Source organism: Embiotoca jacksoni, unplaced genomic scaffold (genome assembly GCF_022577435.1).
Source record: "Embiotoca jacksoni isolate LCO1_2020_lvr unplaced genomic scaffold, fEmbJac1.0.p SCAF_126, whole genome shotgun sequence".
Lineage (NCBI taxonomy): Eukaryota > Metazoa > Chordata > Actinopteri > Embiotocidae > Embiotoca > Embiotoca jacksoni.
Window position 1 is genome coordinate 110,365 of NW_027185259.1, and position 22,410 is coordinate 132,774.

At 51.8% G+C, this 22,410-nt stretch overlaps 2 protein-coding genes and 1 pseudogene across 2 annotated transcripts; 1 reads left to right on the top strand and 2 right to left on the bottom strand.

Moving 5' to 3' along the window:
- The first annotated feature begins 5,306 nt into the window (after nucleotides 1–5,306).
- Nucleotides 5,307–22,249, top strand: dzip1 (DAZ interacting zinc finger protein 1). The gene is made up of 19 exons (XM_069145493.1): nucleotides 5,307–5,497; nucleotides 5,796–6,243; nucleotides 6,381–6,989; nucleotides 7,970–8,054; nucleotides 8,182–8,297; nucleotides 8,464–8,622; nucleotides 8,758–8,901; nucleotides 9,002–9,064; nucleotides 9,149–9,277; nucleotides 9,562–9,610; nucleotides 9,715–9,759; nucleotides 9,907–9,978; nucleotides 10,784–10,956; nucleotides 11,040–11,244; nucleotides 11,353–11,527; nucleotides 11,895–12,235; nucleotides 12,793–12,914; nucleotides 13,002–13,146; nucleotides 13,273–22,249. The coding sequence occupies exons 2-19, from the start codon at nucleotides 6,241–6,243 to the stop codon at nucleotides 13,380–13,382; spliced, it is 2,745 nt and encodes a 914-aa protein (XP_069001594.1). The 5' UTR covers nucleotides 5,307–5,497; nucleotides 5,796–6,240; the 3' UTR covers nucleotides 13,383–22,249.
- Nucleotides 15,114–16,647, bottom strand: LOC138195813 (claudin-10-like; annotated as a pseudogene).
- cldn10e (claudin 10e) lies at nucleotides 18,095–20,721 on the bottom strand. The gene is given in 8 exon segments (XM_069145496.1): nucleotides 18,095–18,434; nucleotides 18,436–18,613; nucleotides 19,208–19,284; nucleotides 19,286–19,322; nucleotides 19,408–19,421; nucleotides 19,423–19,490; nucleotides 20,200–20,361; nucleotides 20,490–20,721. Coding segments are annotated over 8 exon segments (1,023 nt in total). The 3' UTR covers nucleotides 18,095–18,179.
- Nucleotides 22,250–22,410: the final 161 nt, after the last annotated feature.

The window sequence follows — 22,410 nt, forward strand, 5'->3', positions numbered from 1 at the left end:
GCGAGGCACTTAGGTAACCGGACATCAAAGCCTCGAGTGTCCGAGGAGCCCCGAGTCGGCAAGAAAACGCACAAATGGATTATTCCTTTCGGAGGAAACGCACTCGCTCGCATGCGAGCACGTGGTATAGTGTGTGTGTGTGGGGGGGGGGGGGGGGGGCAGCAGGATTATAATCACAGGAAGTGATTACAAATCAGTATTATTATCACGGAAAAAAAAAAAAAAAAGTAATTTATTTCTAATTCCCACAATTTTACTGCAAAAAACCCCAACATGCAACTTTTGAGAAAATCCGCCACAAAGTCAAAAGAAATTTGACCGCTAAAGAAAAACACCCCAAAAAAACCCCAAAACTCTGATTCAGCCGATTCACGTTGCGACGCCCGGCGAAACGGGAAACCCGAAGCCGAAACTCTTGCTCCTGTGCGGCCGCTTCATCGCCGCGCCGCTCCGTCTTCATACATCCACCTCCCCCGCGCCGATTCACCGGCGGAGTCGCCAGACCGTACATCAAACAACCCGACGCGCAGGGTTTTTAAAAATTTTTTTTTTATATATATTTTGTCTTTGGTGCGCGAGGAACAAAATACTCCCGCGGGCCGCCAAACAATCCATTTCCGAGACGGATGAGCGGCGCGCATTTGAATTGCGACGAACGCGCGGTTGAATTTGCCATGGAAACGGCGCCGGGTTCGTCGGACCGACCGACCGACCGACCTTCGCTCGTTCGATATTCGTGGTGTTTCCCGCCCCGGCGGTCCCTCCGGGATAAACCCGCGTCGATACCTCACGTTGAGGAGCTTTTAATGGACGTTATTCGGGCCATTTTTTTCTTTAGAAAAAAAAAAAAAAAAAAAAGAGAGAGAGATGTCTGTGTGGTGTAGACTGAGAATCCCAGAGAGCTCTCCGGTCGCCCACTCGAGCCCATCCCGTCCCGTCCCGTCCCGCGGCCCTAAAATGCGGCCTCCTAATGTACCGTCCAAAGCTGATTGTTCTGTAAAGCCCTTAAAAGATCAGGTCGAGATCGAAGTGGGGGAGGAGGGGGGTGGGGTGGGGTGGGGGGGGGGGTTATGCTCTTATCTTTGGTGGCCCTAAGCTCTGAGGCCAAAGCAACCCCCCCCCCCCCTCCCTCCCTTCCACCCCTCCTGACATTTTAAAACACATGTCTGAGGATAACATCGTCGGTCCTCCCCTCCATCCCTCCCCCCCCCCCTCTCTCTCTCTCAGGCCCCCCGGGGGGAGGGGAGGGGGGGCGGGGAGAGAGGATCTCCGAGCGTCTCTAAATGTCACGTTAAGTGCTTCTCTTGTCCCGCGCTGACACCGAAACGAGGTGCGCCGTGAATACAAAGAGGCGCTTCCTTTCGTCACGTCGCGCTCGGCCAACGACCCGCGTCTACAGAAGGGCCCGTGTGTCGCGTTCACGTTCTTTAAAATCGTTTTCGATCCCTTATTTTTCACAGAAGATTTGTCGTCCATTTCAAACGAACAAACGCAGGACCAAAAAAAATGGACCAAAAAATATTCGCGCGGTCACAGGAAGTAAGTAGGTTACAGGTCGTAGTTATACAAAATGGAAGTTGATTTCCTAAAAAAAAAAAAAAAAAACATCTTTTGAGATAAGCTGCTGTAAAATTGAGCTTGTTTTTAAAAAAAAAAAAAAAAAAACAAGTAAATTCGTTTATTTTTTTATCAACTCCTGTATTTACCACGTAGCTGTGCTGAAGGTGCAGAGCAGACGGATCAGAGGAACGCCGTCAGCCTCCACATCCAACTCCCCGGCGACAGAGCGAGTAAATGTCAAACGGTTTTCTTTAAAGTGACAAAAAGTCAGAGGTTGTATTTTGAAAGGGTCAGTTCGGCCAAAATTGCAAAACTTCACCAAAAAAAAAAAAAAGCAACAACAACAACTTTGTGACTTTGAGGAGCGAAAGCGTCAACGAAATCCGTGACGGAAGAACTCGTACGAGGAATCCGTCAATTTCATTACACCCTCGCTTTTAATGGGTCAAAATCACGGCAATGTACAAAAAGAAAAGAAGAAATTCCTAAATGAGTTGGAGGGTTTGGTGACGCTGCAGGCGCACGCTGCGATATATATGTACATATCTATATATACATATAGATATATATGTATATATAGATATGTACATATATATGTATACCGTCCTCTCAAGAAAGTCCTGAGTTTAGTTTCCGTACCCGCGGGCGCATTCATCACACGTTACTCTTTCTGTGTTCGATCTCCATTGCCCGTGTTCCCTTTCGAGAGATACCCCCCCCCCCCCCGCCGCCGTGGCCGATTTGCCCCGCGGAGCGCCGGCCTCCTCGCTCGGTGGGAGGAGGAGGAGAAAAATAAAGAAACAAACAAACAAACAAACAAACAACGGCAACCTCGTCATTTGTACAGATATATATATATATAATTCCTTCAATGCCAGGGTCCTTTATGACCCGAGCAACGCTCACAGGGGACAATGAAAGGAAACGGTGGGATGCTTGTCCCCCCCCCCCCTCCCCCCATCCCCATCCCCTCCTGTCCCGCCCCCACCGCAGCGCTTTCATCTCATGCTTCCCACAAGGCTGATTCACCGCTGGTGACCCCTTCGGCTGCCTCGTTGAAAATAGACAACAAAGTGTCTGACAAACCGGTGGGCAGCGTGTGTGTGTGTGTGTGTGTGTGTGTGTGTGTGTGTGTGTGTGTGCGTGTGCGTGCTGGATTCGCCCGCTCGGCGTTTTTCGACACCGGCGGACGTTGGGTTCGCCGGTGTCGACGAACACGAGACTGATTAAAGCGCGTCGAAAAGGGGGGGAACATTTTTTGAATAAAGTAGGATCCAGGTTTTTCACGCCGCATTTAAAATACAGCCCAAAAAAACAAAAACAAAGAGTCTGGCGCCCACGCGGGAGGAAATCGGCCCCTCCCCCTTTGGCGCCCCTCGGGGACGTCTTGATGCCGCGTTCCCGATATTTGACATATTTCTCTCGGGACGTTGACGAAGGCCGGGCAGCTTCCTCGGACGCTTCGATTTGGAAAATCGGGACCGTTTGGCGCCTCCGTTCGCCGCGTCCTCCCCGCTCTCTCGCCGGCAGATGCTCGACGGGGGAATCGTTGTCGTTCCCTCCCGTAGATACGGTTCAAGTCTTTGATCGTAGTCCGGACGCGGCTCAGCGTTTCTGCGCGGCGTATTTATTCGGTTCGGGAAGCCGTCTCCGTCGTGTCTTGTCGCCGGGGGCCGTCGCCGAGGGGTCGGCCCGCTCCCCGGGGGTAGGAAACGCGGGCGTTGTTTCCCCGGTTACTTCGAGGGAAACGTCCGACGCGAGTCGCCGCGGCAACCTGGACAATCGCCTCGCCGTGTTCGGCGTGCACTTGTTACGGCGGGCCATTATTTATAGTCGCCGGGACAAGGGCCCCCGCCGGGATTTGGGAAGCGGAGCAGCCCGCTACCTATAGAGGGAGGGGCGGGGGAGTGGGGGGGGGGGGGTATACCACCTCAACCCCGCTGAGAACTACCGCGCAGGAAATGAACTCATAAATCAAGCAGCAAATTGAGTGGAGGGGAGCGCTTACTCATCTCAAGAGGTCCGCTCCTCCTCCTCCTCCTCCTCCTCCTCCTCCTCCACGCACCCCTGCTCCTTTTTTACTGCATGACTAATGCAAACCGCAACTCTTCTGCCTGCGTGTGTGTGTGTGTGTGTGTGTGTGTGTGTGTGTGTGTGTGTGTGTGTGTCTCTAAACTCTAATCAAAAAAAGAAAAAAGTGTGCTTTTTTTTATTATTATTATTTTCAAGTAAACATCATAACTCCGGCCCTGGAGGCTTGTTTTTTTTTTTTTATAATGTATTTGTTACAGTGAGTGTAGGCAGAAAGGGAAAGAAAAAAAAAAAGTCCCTTAGCTGGGAGTCGGGTCCACCCCCCCCCCCCCCCCAAAAATAAATAAATAAAGGAGCGTCAGCATTGTCGTCCTACAGCTGAACCTCGCCGCCTCATTGCGATTCCGCCGGTGAGAGCTGCCTGTCTTCACCCCGGGACGCGGACTAGGCGAGGAGGACCGCCTCGCCTCGGGCTACCCTGACAGTCGCGGGCCCCCTTGTCCGGAGGAATTAAAATCTCCATTTACCGGGAGCCGACCGGAGCCGTCTGGGGAGGCGTCTTCCAGCGGTGGGAGGCCGACGGAGAGTTCAACCTGCCGGGGGACGAGGCCGCTTCTCCACAGCGTGCGTAATGCGGCGAGAGAAAAAGAAAGAAAGAAAGAGAGAAAGAAAGAAAGAAAGAAAGAAAGCTCCTTCACCCCGAGTTACCACTTTGTTTCACTTTCTGCTGAATCAGTCTTTTAATCTTAAAAGAGAAAACATCCAAAGGACAATCTGTGCACGTGGGAGCGTGCACGTGGATCCACCCTGCCGGGCTCCTCTCCGGGTTAAAAGGAGGAGCTCACATCAGATCTCTGCTGACCTCTGCTGGCGACAGGGTGTAACTACATGTCGGGGGGGGGGGGAGTGTGTGTGTGTGTGTGTGTGGGGGGGGGGGGGGGGCGGGGTCCTGCCACAGTGTTGGAAATCATAACCTGCTGCTACACCAGCCAGATGTTAAAGGGCCACTTCATCACAACTGAACTGAACTGGTGGGGGGGTGGAGGGGGTGGGGGGAGAAGAAGGACATAAATAAGAAAGGAAGAAATGAGGAAACCCAGAACCGAATGGACAAGTCGGGAAAGAAAGCGAGAAAGAACCCCCCCCCCCCAAAAAAAAAAAAAAAACAACCCGACACCAGCAAAGGTTTCCGCATGAATTCATTCGGGAGGTGGAGCCCGGGACACGGACTGATGTGTGACGGCTGTCGTTGCAAAGTTGTCCAAACTCTGGTTGGATGGTTGGGACGTCCAGACATTAGTGTCGGTCCTTCTTCTCCTCTTCAACCGGTTTAAATCTTTTAAATCTGTTTCCTTCCGCTGAGGCGAGGACCGCCCCCCCCCCCACCTCCTCCCTCTGCACCACCTCCATCACCCCTGTTTTCAGACTCCCCCGTTTGAAAGCTGCTTCTCCCTCCCCCCCCCCCTTCTTTACTGCAAGCTGCGTCATACTAGACGGAGTGACACCGGAAGTGGGGAGCTGCGCCTCCAAAGTAAAAGCCCGGCGAACTTCCAATAGTCTTTGAATCCTATTTTGAGGCAACTGAAATTTGTAATTTCCGTCACATATCGTTGGTTTAAAAACAACAACAACAAAAAAACAACAACCGATAAACAGAAAAAGAAAAAAAAGCATAAAACCGACAATATTTTGTCGATTCTTAGTGCGATCGCGCGCAGTCGATATTTTACTTTGAAAGTGCGTACCGGAAGTTCTGTATTTTGTACGTAGTAACTTCCTACAATTTTTTTTTTTTTTTAGGAGCAGGGATTTAGGAATGTGGAGCCCAGCAGCTACGTCACCCTGAAATCGTCTCCGACGGGAGGACAACTTTTTTTTTTAAAAGGCTGTAAATAATCGACACAAAGTAAGTGTTGTTGTTGTTGTTGTTTTAACGCTTTTAGAGATTTTTAAAACTTTGACTTGAACTGTAGTGAAGCGCATCACTAAAAGTTTGACCTAAAGAAAAAAAAAAAAAAAAAAAAAAAAAAAATGTCCGTTAGCTCGTGCAGGCGTGAAGGACTTTGAGAAGAAGCTAAACTGCTGGAGGGGGGGGGGGGGGAGAAAAAACAACCTGCGCTTTTATTTTTTAATTTTTTTGGAAATGTTTTGCACTCCCAACGGGTCAAAAAGCACAGGTTGAAACAGGTATGCCATTGTTTCAGGTTGAGAGAAAAGAAAACCTGCCCCGGCATGAAATAAGTGTCTCGGTGACGTGACGCCGGCGTTTTGCCGTTAGCAACCATTTTCGCTGGTACGTTTGTTTCTGCGTGTCGTAAGTTTTTTTTTTTTTTTTTTTTTTATTAATTAATTTATTTTTAACGTCAAGTAAAAGAGAAAAAAGGAGGGCATATTTTGTCGTTAATAAGCTGTGATCAAAGTGTTCCTACAGCTCGTCCCCGCGGGGACACGTCTTGCTGATTGCCCCGGCGGTGTTGTGACAACATTTCTCTCCCTAGAGACGCTCGTCCGTGTCTCCATGGTAACGCGGCGGACGCGCAGCCACGGCGTCGCGTCGCTCCGCAGCCGACCGGGAAGGGAAGGGAGAGGGAAAGGGGGGCGGAACCGGAGAGGAGCGAGCGAGCGAGCGAGAGGCGGAATCGGTCGGCGATGGTAAGGAGAGGACGGCGGCCGCCGGAGAGCCGATCCGGTCCGTTACCGAGTCGGAGCAGTATCCCGCCAGGCTGCCGTAGGTAGGACGCATCCGGACGTCGGGATCAGGTTTGTCTCACTGGGTCTTTTCGTTTCAGCCATTTCAGGACGGAGTCTACTACCCCTTCAGCTGTGACACCCATGGGACCCGCTCCTCAGCGGGAATCCCCTCCCTCCTGAATTCCCCGCTGGGCCACCCGTCCGGCCCCCCCGCCGCCGCCGCGCCGGGCATGACGCCGTCCGGCGGAGGCGGCGGCGGCGCCTCCCCCGCGCTCCCCTTCAAGTTCCGCCCGCGCACCAAAAGCATGGACTGGCGGGGGATCAACGCGGTCAACGTGGACCTGGTGGCGAGCCAGCTGGACGTGGACACGCTGCAGGAGCACGTCGGCACCGTGACCTTCTGCAGCCTGGACGGCGAGCGGTGCCCGCGCTGCCAGAGCCCCGTGGACCCGGCGCTGGTGAAGCTCCTGCAGCTGGCGCAGCTCACGGTGGAGTGGCTCCTCCACTGCCAGGAGTTCCTCGCCGGCGACCTGCGCGCCGCCGAGGAGAGGCTGGCGGCCGCCGGCGAGGAGCGCGAGCGGCTGCTGGCCCGGCAGCGGGAGCAGGGCGACAAGGAGGCGGCGCTCGCCGCCGAGCTCAAGCGCCGCAAGAAGGTCATCCGCACGCAGCAGTCGCTGCTGGCGCCGCAGATCGTCAGCAGCCAGAAGGTAAACCGTTTGCGTGACTACGCGTGCCAAGGAGACGGCTCGCTCCATCACCCCTCCCCTCCCCACCACCACCACCACCACCACCACCACCACCAGCCCCTTCACTCTCCGTCTGTCATTGTTCCTTCGATCTATTCACAGCTCCAGCGTTGCGCGTTTCACACCGGTGTTTTTTTTTTTTTTTTTTTTATTATTATTATTTTTTTTTTTTTAGATTTTGTACACGAAAGCGGTTGTTACGCGTTATAAAACCCGACGCGGCCGGAGCGGTCGTCGTACGGTTACGAGGAGCTCCGTCAACAGACGGGGAGGAAAGGATTTAGAGCCGCCGAGCAGATGGTGCCGTTTGTCGGCAATTAGCTTTTCTTTTTTTTTTTTCCTTTTTGTAAAACCCACTTGCCGAAAGGCGGCGAGAGCAATAATCAGCGTGACTGTACCCCCCCCCCCCCCCCCGCTCCCTGCCCGCCCCCCCCTCACCTCCTCCCTCCCTCCCTCCCTCCCACACACACACACACACATAACGCAGTTTGTCCATTGAGCGTGTTGTTGAGGATCTGTTTGCCAACAGCTTTATTTATCGTTAGGTTATTTATAGCACGAATCAAAAATCCCTCCCCCTCCCCCCTCCTCCCCCCCCCCCCCCCCCCCTGCTCGCTCTCGAAGCGTACAGCTGCTGCTGACCTGGCCGGGCGGTTGCCGAGGCAACAGATATAGTGTGTCACGACAGCATGCGGTTGCTAGGTGTGCGCTAACAGAGCCGGTTCAATAATGGATAGAGAAGTCAGCCCGTCGTCCATTCGGGGGACTTTTTGATATTTGTTGTTCGTCCACATATTAAAACATTTGTTTTGTTTTTTTGTTTTGTGTGTGCGTCTTGTTGCAAATAGACGCTGACACGTGTCCGCACGTAACATTGACCGTTTCGTCGTCTCAATTGCGGACGAACGTCTCCCTCACGCTCTTTGTTTGTCGTCTTTCAGTGTCCCCATTGCGAGAAGTCCTTCCTGAACGCCACCTTCCTCCAGAACCACCTGCAGCGCCGGCACCCCGAGCAGCGCGACAGCCGTAAGTGGACGTTCGGACGAGCGACACGGAGACGGGAGGTCTCCCGGGACGGAGTCTTTTCGAGCGAAGTGTGAAACGTCGGCTCACGGCACCGTGTCCTCTTCTCCGCCTGTTTACGTTCTTCCAGAGCTGCGGCGCGACGGCGAGAAGAAGTCTCAGATCGACAGTCTCAAGTCGGAGATCGGCAGCCTGAAGGAGCAGATTTCTCAGCAGCAGCAAACCCTGGAGGCCAAAATAGTTCAGGTGGGGGCGACGGAGCAAAAAAAACAAAATTCAGCTCGGTCCGACTGCCGAGTTCCAGCTCGGGATAACGAACAGATCGATGTTGCGTAATATATTTGAAAGTACGGGTCATCAGAGGGTTCACATTTTGAATAAACTGCTTGTGTGTGTGTGTGTGTGATTCCAGGAGAAAGAGCAGCAGTCCATGCACAAGGACCTGCAGAGGGAGCTGGATCACTTCAAGGCCGAGGAGAGGGCGCGCATGGACAGGAAGATAGAAGACAGCCGGGACGGCATGCGCAGGGAGATGGAGTACCTCTACAACCGCAATATTCAAGCTCTTAACGTACGGGAGGGAGGGGGGAGGGGGGTCGTCTTGTGCCCCGTTTAAAAATGATTTTTTTTTTTTTAATGGCGTTCTCTCGGTCGTTAAAGTTTCTCTCGTGTGTTTAATTTGTTTTTATGTCGTTTTATTCCGCAGGAAGCGAATGTGAATCAGAACCAGCCGGCCAAGCACGAGAAGTCCGTCAGCCCCGCGCACTCGCAGCCGGAGAGAGACCTGGACATCTACAAGGAGATGCAGCTGCAAACCGTCCACAAGCTGGAGCACCAAATGAAGAAGCAGGTTGGGAGTTCGGGGAGGAAAGCGTTCCTGAAAGAAAAAAAACGAAAAAACAACGAAGTTCTTTCGGAGTGAAAAGGTTTGTTTGTTTTCTCTCCGCCAGGACAAAAAGTGGGAATCCAGACTGCAGGAAATGAAAGAGCAACACGAGTCTGAAAAGAACCAGGTGAGCTTTTACTCGATTTGAAAAGAATCCGTCGCGTGCGAGAAGCGGCCGTTGAAACCCCCACCCCCCCCCCACCCCCCGCAGCTGCTGACCGAGCTGAGCAGGATGCAGTCGTCGGTGTCGGAGCAGCAGGAGCGCAGCCGCCAGCTGCAGCAGGAGATGGGCAGGAGGCTGCAGGAGAAGGAGCAGACCATCAAGGCTCAGAGGGAGCAGGTCGGCGCACACACGCACACACACACACGCACATCGGTGCGATTATGTCGGGACAGGAAGCGAGGCGGAGGCGCAGCGCTCGTTCAGGATGTCCTGTATTTGACTCGTGGTGATACTGTACATATTACACAGGAAGCCGCCCGCGGTGTACATTTTTAGATAAGAAGAAGTTTGTCGAAGCAGAAAAAAACCTGCTGTGTTTTATGTATTTTTATTTATTTATTTATTTTGAACCGGATCCCGTGACGTAACAAGTCCCTGATTGCGTTTGATTCTTTTTACAGATGCGGACGATTTCCTTGAATCAGCCCGTCAAAGTCGTGGAAGTGCCGGGTAGGGCTAAATGTTCAGCAATATTTTCGAGTGTGTGTTTATGCTCGTAGAAACACACGCGCGTCCTTTCTTCCTCTGTTTATGGTTTGTTTTCGCCCCCGCAGTCCTCGTCAGCGCGCCGGAGCCCAAACCGAAGAGAGTCCTGACGGGTAAGGGGGATAAGAATGTGAAAACGTACGCGCCCGACGGCCGACTCTAAACACGGCCGCGCTCTTCTTTTTTTTTTTTTTGTGTGTGTGTGTGTATTTTGTATTATTATTCGATCTGACCGTTGACCTCGCGCGCCGTCCAATCAGAGGAGCCCGTCTCCGCTCTTAAGCTGGATCCTATCCAGGAGCTGTCGGAGGAGGAGGAGGAGGAGGAGAGAGGTAACGACGGATGCTGCCGGCCGAGGAGCCGCCCGACTCTGCACGCCGCCGCACGGATGCATCGGTCCGTCCCGGGCGGCCATTTTCCCCCCCCCCCGTCGAACAGAGGGGTCTCCCAGCCGGCGGCTCCCGGAGGCTTTTTAAAAAAAAAAAAAAAAAAAAACTTGTTTATTTTTCGAGCCGTCCGAGAGAAACGACGCCTTCGACTTTCGGAGGCCGCACGAGAGTTGCTGACGCTGCAGGTTTTCATTGAGGGGGGTGAAATACCTCCCGCCCGCGGACACAAAATCCGGCACACGCTGTTGAATTGAAGCCGTTTTTGGACACCCGACGTGTCTGCCGAGTGTCCGTCACGTAAAAGAAGCTGGTTTTGGGTGAAGGAGCTCAGCTTCGCCGCACGACGAGGAGCTCTCGGACGCTTGGGTTTTGTCACGGAGCGGCCCTCGGGAGGCGAAAGCGGTCGGAGACTCCTGCGTTCGGATAAGCGAAGCTCGCGGGAAAATGGCAGCTCGTAGTCTGCGATCGTCACGACGTCCGTCTGTCCGTCCGTCACGTCACCCGCCTCGTTCGCGGCAACGTTCTCCTCTTCTGCTCTTCACATCCGTGTTCCCGGCTCCGTCTGTGGCATGCGGCTTGCGGCTTGCTGTGAAAGTTGCCGAACGCACGCTCGTCGTTTCCTGCTTTGTATTATATCGTAATATTTTTTTGTTTTGTCCCCCCCCCCCCTCCCCCTCCCCCGCCGCTGTAATCGCATCCCCCGATTTTCCGTAAAAAGCAAAGTGAATTCGCGAGGTTTGTTTTCCAGACTCGAGCGGCGTCTCCGAGAGGAGGCCGGCGGAGAAGAAGCCCGAGGCCGCGGCCGAGAGGAAACGGAGGGGGACCGGCGCTCTGAAACGAAACCCCGACATCAAGAAGGAGATGCGGCCGGAGCTGGAGCGGGCCGTCGTCGAGAAGCTGGAGAACCTCGGGATCAAACCCGTACGTCCCGACGCCCGAGAACGAGCTCCTCGCTCTCCTCGCTTTTACTCCCCGGCTCTGATCTCCCGCGTGCTTCGTCTCAGGATCGGAGCGGCCTGAAGACCAAGGAGCTCGCCTCCGTCCTGGCCCGGGTGCAGTCGAGGCGGGAGGGCGTCGCCAAGGCGATGCCGGACTACTGGCGCCACCGCCGGGAGATCGCCGGCGTCGCGGAGCGGAAGCTGGGCGGCCCGAGGAGAGGCAGCGATCCCGCCCCGGAGTCGCAGGCCCGAGCCGGACGCCCCGTTCAAGGTGCTCGCGACCTCGTGTTCCGAAAGCCTTCGCAGGCGACAAAAGGAAACGGTCCGCGGCCTGAAATGTGTTTTCATTGTCTGTTGTTGTGTGCGGTTGCGCGTGCAGTGTTGCAGATCCGGCCTCGGTCCAGCAGCCTGCCGTCCAGAGCGAGCCAGGGGACGTCCGGACCCGCGGCCCGGCAGCCGAAGACCCCGCAGCCGACCCCGAGGACGAGGACCGCCGGCCAGCCCAAGACGTCCACGCCCAACGCCAAGAGCGCTTCGAGGATCATCGCGGTCAAGTCAGTCATTTCCTGTTGTGAAATTTCCCGTTCACCCGCCGTTAACGCGCGGCCCTTTTTACATATATAAATATCACAAATATATGTGCATATGTGTTTTTGTGTACATTTGGTTGTTTGGAGGCGGATTTTGTCCAAACTTGCAGAAGAATTGCAAGAATTGGAAAACAACGGAGACGAGATTGCGATTTCTCGGAGCGACCGATGCGTGAACGCGATCTGACTTTTGTTAAACATCTGTTTGGAGCCTCGAAGCTCACCTGGATTGTTTGTTTTATTTGTATTTTTTTTTTTTAAAGACACAAAAGGTAGAAATAACGCCGAATTGTCCTTTAATATTTTCAAAATGGGCGCGCGCTCGGTTCAGGACGCCTCCCTTCAGTTCAGACGAGGAGGACGACACGGAGGAGGAGGAGGAGGAGGAAGAGCCGCCGAAACACCAGAGGGGCAAATCCCAGCAGCCCAGACCCGCCCAGGCGACCCCGGTCCACGTCAGAGCCGGCAAACCCAGTCCGGTCCTGACCCGGCAGACCGCGGTCCAGCGGTCGGCCGGGCTGTCGCCGGGTTGGTCGCTGGCGGCGAAGATGGAGAGCGACAAAGAGGACGACGACTGGTCGGAGGTCAGCGAGCTGCAGGAGATCGACGCCCGACAGCTGCAGAGCTGCAAGGACCAGAACGGCAACGTGGACGAGAGGAACCGCGGCAAAGGTGGGTGGACGGCGTCTCCGCGTCTTCGGTCACGCGGTCGCCGCATTCGTTTTGACGTTGAACATCGGAGGTTCAAGGAAGGGAGAAAAAGTACGGAATTTTCTTGTTCCTTTTTAAAAAAAAAAAAAAAAAAAATGTTATTTAAAGGTCACACTAACGTGTTTGCTTTCTAATCGCGGCGGGTCGTACGTTCATCGATTCATTCAACCTTCGCCGAGTCAAGAAAAATGAAAAAAGCAATAGCAGCAAACGGTTTAGCTTCTATTTAACTATTTAACTGTCAAGATTAGAGAAGATAACCCGAAAGGATGAATTAAAAATCAACAGAAATATAAATAAGACGAAGTCAAATACAGTTTTAAAGGTAACAATTACAAGTACGGGTCGGGAGATGTACAAACGGACGTCGGTGAACTCTCGTGACCTTCGCACTTCCTTCCCACCGGCCGACATTCAGGGTACGAAAAGAAATGCAAAAATCACCAAGTGTCAACAAGCGAAAGGTTTTCTGACATTTTCTCGTGACTTTTATTTCCTAAATTCTCTGTTCCCTTTAGAGAATAGGATCAGCGACCCGGGCAGAAAAGCGGAGAAGCAGTTCGCAGACAGAGCGCTGAAGAAGCCAGCGGGGGGCGCCGGCGTCCTACCGGAGAGGAGGGACGTGGTTCAGGAGCTCACGGTGAGATGACGGCGGAAGCGGGCGACGGGATCGGTTGAATAAACACCGACGACAACAACAACAACAACATGTCTGTTTGCGCGACAGTACACCGACCTGGAGGAGAGCAGCGAGTGGATGGTGTCGTCCTCCGAGGACAGACCGGAGGCGTCCAAACCGGGCCCGAGGAAGAGCCTGGACTCGCCCAGCACCAGCGTGTGGGGGACCTCCACGGGGAAACCCCCCAAATCAGGTCGGGTGCTTTTTTTTTTTGTTTGATTGTATTTTTTCATGTTTTCGTCGTCACGGTGACAACGCGGCCTTTTAAAAACAGGAACCCACGCGGACTTTAAAAGCTGTAACTCGTTTCCGCCGGCAGGTCTGACCGAAGCCGGGACGGGAAGCACGCTGAAGAGCAGCCTGTGTTCCCTCAGCGACATCAGCGACTCGGAGGACTTTGGCAATAAACGCAACAGACACTACTGCTGATCAGGTGACGTAGCGCAGACACCTGACAGCCGACGCCAAATACTTCACGCTTACGTGGAAGCTAGAAAGCAAAAGGGATTATTTTTTGTTTTTCGTTTTTTGTATAGAAAAGATCAAATGTTAGCGATAAATGAGGTTTTTTTTTTTTAACCTCTTTTTCAGCGTTTTCACGTTTTTTTTTGTCAGTAGATTGAACGGCGATCCAGACGAGCTACTGTTTCTTCGGTACTGTACGTATAGTCTGTGTCAAATTTTGTACCTCAAATTTTGTTGCACGACCGGCAATGAGATGCGACTTTGTACAGGAAATATTTATACGAGCAATAAAAGACGTCTTGGTCGAAGCGTACCTGGAAAATAAAGGAAGGACTACTAATTCATGACGGATTTCGGGTTGAGCGGATGTTCGCTGCCGCCGAGCTGTCGATCGTATTTGTCGTGTCGTAAAATGCCTTTTGTTAATAGTCGGAAAAAGGTCAAAGCTCGTGTTAACGACGGTCGCGTGAAGAGCAGGTTTTTGACTCTCGTGAGTTTTCTGTCGACGAAACGATGCACGAAACGGTTACAGTCTTCAATTTGTGGAATTGGAAGCCCCGAAGAGAAACAGCAATAATAATAATGATGATAATAATAATGATAAATATACAGGATCTGGAACAATGCGCCGAGTATGTAGTAATACCTCTCTCTCTCTCAAATTCAAACGTGGCTTCAGTTGCGTAAAAGCAGCATATTTTGGGCGCTGATTTGAGGAATTACTGTCAAACTGAAGTATTTCAAACATTTCAAAAAAAAAATAGTACAGTAACGAAGGATAAAACCTAAACTCGACATATTTGGTGTAATTTAAATCGAGAGGAGGAAAAGAGAATTACTGTGACGGTCCTGCACCGCGAAGCCTTCTGGCGCCACCTGCTGGCGAACTGTTGGAAGAACTACAGGACGGTGTCGCCAAGGAAACAAAGAGACAGGAGCCCGTTTTAACAGAAACGTTTAAGTGGAACCAATTTTGTCGATCTCTGAATACACCATAGTTAAAAAGATTCTTGAAAATCACTTCATAGACAGACAGACAGACAAAGTGATTAAAATCTGTGAGATACAATAGTGGCATTAAAATATGAAAAGGAGGAAATTAAAAATACAACCGAGGGCACTTTTAACAACATCTTTCCAATAAGAAATAAAAAAAAAAAAAAAAACAGGAAAGCAAGAGATTATTCAGGTGAAGCAAAAAAAAACAACAACCAGTTCCTTTAAATATAAAGTAAAAACAATGAGGGACAAATTTGAGAAATCTTTTTTTTCTATTTAAATGCAGAGTTCAATTTAAAGTCATTTTAGCTTTGATGCGATTTGAATAAGAACGTTTCTGTTCACGACGAATGTGAAGAGATGACGGACAGCAAATATGGAAACCGATCTGAAGTAGTGTGTGTGTGTGTGTGTGTGTGTGTGTGTGTGTGTGTGTGTGTGTGTGTGTGTGTGTGTGGAGCTGCGTAGAGACAGAACGGAAAAGGGGAGGGTTAGCGTAGCGTAGCATAAGGAGTGCACCAGACTGAGCCGGGCTAGCCCCTCAGCTTTCCGTTATTTATGCTAAGCTAACACGAGAGTGGTGTCAATCTCTCTCTCTCTCTCTCTCTCTCTCTCTCTCTCTCTCTCTAACAAGGAAGTGAATGAACATATTTCCCAGAATGCTTTTTTCGTTTGTGAGCCCCGAGTCCCTCGGGGTCAGACGAAGCTGTCTCTGCTGAAGGTCCGCCCGGTCCCGGTCCCGGTCCCGGTCGCTCGGGTCGCCCGGCTCTTCCCGCCTTCGTAGAACAGCGGCGGCCCCCGGTTGACTCCGGAGGACCGGGAGGCGGCCGCCGGCAGCGCGTAGGTCCGTCGGGTCCGGGCGGTGGCGTAAGACACCGTCCTCCTCGGCCTCTCCGGGGAACTGGGACGGGAGTTGGGAAAACACAAGAGAGTCATTCCACCGCCTCTCCACGCGGCGGAACGACGCGCGGTAATAAAACGGTTCCCGCTCACCTGGACGGCAGCGCCTCCCTCCCGGCGAAGTAAGTCTGCACGCCGCCTCCGGAGATGAGCAGCGCCGAGCCGCCCCAGCCCACGAAAACGGCCGCTCCCAGTTCAAACCCGAGCGGCGGAAAGACAGCGGGTGCACGGGTCAACGCTCCGCTTCCATCTCTCTCTCTCTCTCTGTTTGTTTTTTGTTTATTTATTCATTTTTGTAAAAGTATTAATTGTTGAAGTACTCACTTCTGCGCCCGGAAATTTGGATCCAAGAATTCGGAGATGAATTTGTTGGCCCACCAGGAGTAGGTGATCAGACCGCAGAAACCTGCCAGGAAACATCCCGGACTGGAAATAAGTCTTCGTCGTCGTCGTCGTTTGTTTGATTGTTTGTTGGACATATTTATTTTTGAAGCTGAACATCACGAGCACACTTACCCGACGCCAGGTACGTCAGGCCGCCCGCGAACGTGACCCGCGCGTTGGCGACCTCCGACCCCGCCTATCTTGGTGCACTTCATCCCGACGAGCGTGAGGACGCCGCCGAAGAAGCCGGCGATGACGGCGCAGACGGCCAGCGCTCTGCAGGCGTGGAGGAACGCTGGAGGAGAAAGGGGCGGAGCCGCGGCCACGCCCGCACAATGAAAAGTCTGGTCGAAACGTGCCGTGTTTTTTTGTTAATACCAGCAGAGGGCGCCGTGTCGCTCGCCCCGAGCGTGAAATATTCACCCGGAAGGCGACAAATATCCCGCCGCAGTTATTTAGCGCGCAAAATGGGCTCTTTTGGTGTCGTCGCTACGACGACCGGGATCCTCCAAAAAAAAAAAAGAAAAAAGAAGAAGAGCGTAAGGTCAGAGGTTTTCGGTGCGGAGTTACCGGCGCGGTGGAACGTATTTAACTGGCGTAACTTAAGTCGTACTTGTACGTAAACGCATAAAAGCGTCGCATTTAATTCGCGCATTCGTCAGAACGAATTTGGGCGGGAAAATATGGGAGAATATTTCAGAGGCGCCTTCCTACCGGGCAGCGCCAGCAGCGAGGGGTAGTCCTTGCAGTCGGACACCCCCGTGGTGTCGGAGATGCAGTCCCGCCACAGGTTGGAGTAGTAGTTGGAGGTGGTGAGCACGATGCTGCCCACCTCGGAGAAGGTCCAGTACTCGGTGGGCAGCGTGGAGCACACCAGGATCCAGCCGCACAGGCAGGACACAAAGCAGCCGATCTCCACGTACATGGCCACCGTCCGGTACTTCATGGCGAGCTCCCGGGGTCGCAGGAATCACCACGACGACGACTGACGACGACGACGACTGACGACCGACTTCTAGCTCTTTGTGAGTGCGAGTGTGTGAAAGCGGGTCCGAGCTACTCTCTCTCTCTCTCTCGCTCTCTCTCTCTCTCTCCCCCCCCCCCTCCCGCGGGACGCCAGCAGAGTGTGTCAGCCTCCAGCTCGGCTTATCTTTTAAGATGGTTTTGTCCCGTCAGCGTCTTTGCGTTCCCGGAGGAACGGGCGAATCCTGCTGGATGAGAGTTCTTTGTCCTCAATTGTCTTTCCTTCTTGTTTTTTTTTATTTTTTTTATTTGAGCCCGTTAAAAAAAAAACAAAATAAAAAACTGTGAAGTTAGAAAAGTATTAAAATACGATCGACGAATCGGCCACAAATGGAGCTTGAGGGTTTTGAAGAAAAGAGCAAAATGCACCGACGGCCATAAATGGTTGAGAAATGGCATGTTGTTGTTGTTGTTGTTTTGTTTATATTTGACACAGGTGAGACGTGAACAATAAACAAAGTATTTGTATACCGTATATACGCAGGATATACAAAGACATGTTTTGGTTCCGAAAGACTTTTTTTTTTTTTGCTAGTTGTGACCGAGACGCAACTGAAGCGGGAGCTTCGACAGTTTATTGTCCAACGGTCGGGTTTCAGTCCATCGGACGCACCAATTGTTCCTATTTTAATATTATGATAAATAACTGGCGAGAGGAGCACGAAATGGTCCCATTTAAAAGATGCAGCGTTGTCGTTTGCGCTGGAAATGCGACGGAAACTATCATCGGCGCAGTCGCCAATTAACTTCCTGCGGATTGACGAAGCGACGGGCCGCTTCAGCTTTTAATATGATGTGTTTGGAGCGATAGAAGAAGAGCGTTTGTTTACGTTTGGAAGCTCTGAGGTCGCGTCCTCAGCATCGCTGCCTCAGGTGTAAACCGATCTCGTCGACAGTCAGCATCTCCACTTGTTGTTGCTGTGTTTGTTTTTTTTTTTATTTAATTTTAACGCCAAACAGCCGATGACGTGAAATACTTCTTTTGAACGGGCGACGTCACGGGAGTTACGCAACCGTGACCTCGGGAGGAAAAACGAGGAAGCCCCCCCCACCACCACCACCACCACCACGAGTTACCTCAGTTTTGGTGGATCCGCTGTGCCTTGCGGCGCCCGCACGATGAGGGCAAAGTCGATGACGCTCGTGGGAAAGATAAGATAAGAAAAGCAGAGCGGACGCAAACTGGTCGGGAGGAGGCTGCTGACGCGCGAACACCAGGATCTCGACAAATGATTTCATTTGTAGCAGGTTTGACCGACCACAGCCCCCCCCGAAAAAAAATAAGTCCACGCAGTCTCTAAGAAATGACCGACTGGAAGATTTTAACACATTGGAGACGATAATGCAGCAAAAAACTTCACACCGATCGATTGGGAGAAAACAATAATGTTTATTTTTATTTTTAAAAAATTTTTAATACAGAAAACGCACACACAACTGACTTTGTTCCGTTTGTCACGTCGGTGAACGGTTGTCCTTTAAATGTAGGCGTTTCTGAGGAACGGCGTCGTCTTGCTCCTCGGAGCGCCCGACAGCGACGATGCCGCCGTCCGGGCTGCCGCCGCTCCGTGAGTCCGACAGAGAGGACACGCTCAACCTCGACGAGGGGCCCGACCCCGACGACCTCGACGACCTTGACCCAGACGACCTTGACCCCGACGACCTTGACCCCGACGACCTGCCGCTCCGCCCCGTCTTCGACGACCCGCCCCGACCCAGCTGTGCGTCCGGACCCGGAGGAGACGGCGGAGACGTCGGAGCGCCTGGACCTCGACGACAGCTCGGAGACGGAGGACACTTTGGTCTTGGAGGTGATCTCGGAGACCAGGGACAGAGCCGTGGTGGACTTGTTCTGCTCCGGGTCAGGTAGAGCTCGGACGTTTATAATCCTAAAGACCAAGAGACAAACATTAATGATTAAAGAGGATATCTATAGATATATAGATATATTTATTTTTATATATAGATATATTTATATCTATAGATATCTACATCTATAGATATAAATATATCTATAGATGTAGATATATATGACAAATTGATTGATTGTCTTTCATTGAACCGGACACAGGAAGTGTTGAGTTTGTATTGACGTGTAACTGTAACAGGGCAAACGGCAGCGGATCAAAACGAGGCTTCAGGTGGATCTGACTCAGATCCGATTGCGATACCAAGTCCCGCCCGCCGATAGCCGTAACCGGTCAATCAAACAGACACGCCCCGACCCCAAAAACACATCTCCGTTCCTAACGAACGAGGGGATTACGTTCAGGCGGACGGCCAGAAAACCAATGAGAAGGAGCGACTTCGGCTGACGACACCGAGACGACTCGTGGACCAAAATGTGTTGAATTTGAATTTCAGGATCTCCGGCGGCGCTCGGCGGTATCACGGCTCAAGGCCTCATTTTTTCCGACCTCTCGGTTTTCGTTTCCACCGGCAGCTTTAGGGTTCGGTGGCCATTCAATTGGGCGTTCACTCACGTGGCGTCTCCTCCGCAGAGCGGCGTGCACACGGACCACAGGTAGAAGCAGCCGCCGGCGGCGTGGAAGGCCGAGCCCCACCCAGCCGAGGAACATCGGCGTGCCCAGGTCGTACCTGTCGGAGTCGGAGCAGATTTCAACGAGGGGGGGGGGGGGGTCACGGGCATTCCGTCGGTACAGGAAGTTGCATTTTAACTCACTTGAGTCCGTCGAAGTCGGGGGTTGAAGTATTCCACCGACACGTACCGGGCGTAAACGGCGTATCCGGACGTGGACAGCAAACCTGGAGGAGGAAACGGGGGTTACGACGTCACCGAATAGAGGAAGAACGTTAACAAACGCACAAATGTGTCGGGGGCGACTTCCGTCGCTGGCGTCGGGTGACAATGCATTTTTTTGGGGGGGGGGGGGTAATGTCGGTTAACAATACAATACGACGTAATGTTTTAGTAATGGGTTCAGGCGTTTATTCTCTATCGCCGGTTCCCCGATGTGGGGGCTCGGGACCCCCAAAGAGGTCGCGAGATCAATCCGAGCGGTCGCCACAGGATGAGAAGGAAAAGAAACGGTCACATGAAATATATATAGCTATCTATACATAGATATCTATGTATCTATATATATCTACATAGATATATCTATATATAGATATATATATATAGAGATATATATAGAGATATATATAGATATATATATATATATCTATAGATATATAGATACACAAACAACATCTCTAATATATATTTATAGACGTGTTTTTAAACCTCTCGTAAGCTTTGAAAACGTATTCTTTTTAAAAACGGACAAAGACGAGGTCTTTTCCTCGGATATCAATTTTCTTGGCCATTACGAGTGCGAGAAGAACGATGAATTCGACGCTTCGAAGCAACACAAAGGCAACTAAACAGCGGCAGACTTCACAGATCGTCAAAAAGCACAGTTTCACTTCAGATCGTGAAACCGCGCTTCGATTGAATTCAAGCGATATCTACCGCTGACGATGTGGCAGCATCCGCCGGCGTAGATCTTCTTGTACTTGGACCGGTCCTTCCCCCCGACGTAGGTGCACTCCATCCCCAACAGGCTGAGCACGAAGCCCAGCATGCCCAGCGACAGGGCGGCCATCAGCAGGCCGCGCACGATCTGGATGTGGCCTGGACGGGGCGGGACATTAAGTTACAAAAATAATAGTAAAAAAAAAAAAAAAGAAAAAAAAAAAAAGGGGGGGGTGCTCGACGAGAGGCTTAAATACAGTTTGGATGGAGATGGTCGTTCCCGTTACCTTCCACGGACCAGAGCACGGGGTAGTCGTAGCAGTTGCTGACCGCCGTGGAGTCGGTGAAGCAGGACCTCCACAGGCTGGACCAGTACCAGGCCACCTTGATGATGGAGGAGCCGCCCATGCCGCCGATGGAGGCGATCTTCCAGCCCTCCATGGCCATCGTGCAGGCCACGAAGATCCAGCCCAGCACCGTCATCAGGAAGCCCCAGATCTGCACCACGCGGATCTTCATCTCGGGGCGCGACCGCGGATCCTCTTGAGCGATTTAATCCTCGAGCGCTCGTCCGCGATTATGAGATTATTATTATTATTATGTTGTTGTTTTTTTCTCCCCCCCTCCCCCGTCCTCCCTCACGCTCACGCGGAGGCCGTCTCCAAAATGGAAAAATGAAACTTTGTGGCGCAGCGGTCCCGGGAGCGCGACCGGGTCGGCCGCCGGTTCTCCTCGCAGCTCACACCTCGGGCGTTCTTCCCGACGAGTGCAGCTCGGGTGAGAGTCGGCGCTCGCTCAGGTTCCCACGAGTCACGGCTCCAATCTCCGGCCGAAGAGCGCTGACCTCGGCGCGCGTCTCGCGTTACCGAATACGTCACCTTCCTCCCTCCCTCCTTCCTTCCCTCCCTCCGTTAGTCAGACGTGGACTTTCCCAGTTTCAAAAGAGAAAGACTTGTTTGATACGGTCGTTTTCTTTGATTCTTTCCTTCGTGGAAACGTGGAAGTTAATTTTGCAATTACAGGCTTTAAAAAAAAAAAAAAAAAAAAAAGACTTTATGGTTTGGTTGTGAGTTATATGTACCGAAAATGAGCAAACGATATGAATAAATGTGTAATTAAAGGGGCGTTGCTGCGTTAGTTCCAGAGCTGTACGTGACCGCTGACGCTTTTTTAATTTTTTTAAATTTTGTTTTAACAATTGCGTGATATTCCAACGGGATACTTTGATGTCGTTCTTCGGAAAGAAAGAAAGAAAGAAAAGAGGAAAAAACGTTTTTCCTTTATTTATTTACGTACGTACGACGTCGTACAAACTAAACTTTGTAACATGTAATATCAGCGAGGGGCCCGTAAGCCGCTCGGCTAGCACAACGGCAGGCTGAACCAACGGCACATTTCCTGCGTGTTAGCGTCGGGCTAATGCTGCGATAGGGTCGCGGAGTTGAGCTTGGTTACGGTTCATGTAACAATTGTTATTGTTGTTATTATTATTATTATTATTATTATTAGTTTACGTTCAAACGGTGCCTCCACGTCGTCAGTATGTGTCTTCCGGGATCTCCACTCGTCACCGGCGAGAATCTCAAGCGAGACGAAACATTGGCGAGCTGTCGTTTTCATTTTGTTACGTTTTCTTGAAATCATTTTCAGGCCGCCGCTCCCTGCCAAGCCGGTTCAGGTGTCCAACCTCTGGGCCAGGAGTTTTCTTTTCTTTTTTTAGGTGGTGTTTTGGCATAACGTAACACAGCCCGGGGTTCCTATTGATAATAATTCCGAGGTGCGGACGGACGGCCGATAGGAGGGGAAACCTCCGGTCGGGCCTCCGGATCGGCTTCGGGTGTGACCTCGTGACCCCGGGAGGTCACGACCGGTCCGGAAAACTAGAAAAAAACGTAGAGAAGGGCCTTTGTACGATCCCCTCGGTCCGTCGGAGAAATATTAACCCGCTCAACTTTGAACCGGAGTGGAGAAGTAATCGATTACATATTATGTCGGTCGGTCGTTAAAGTAACATTCGGTCACGTTTCCAAAACACACACACACACACACACACACACACCAAAAAAAACAGCTTGAAACAGCAATTCTCTGAAGACCAAAACTGCTTTAAACGATTTGAAGTTAAAATACAAAAAAATAGATGAGCGTGAGCAGAGGCAGTAAAAAACACACACAAGGTGAACCTGCGATCAGCGTGGCGGTCCTCTT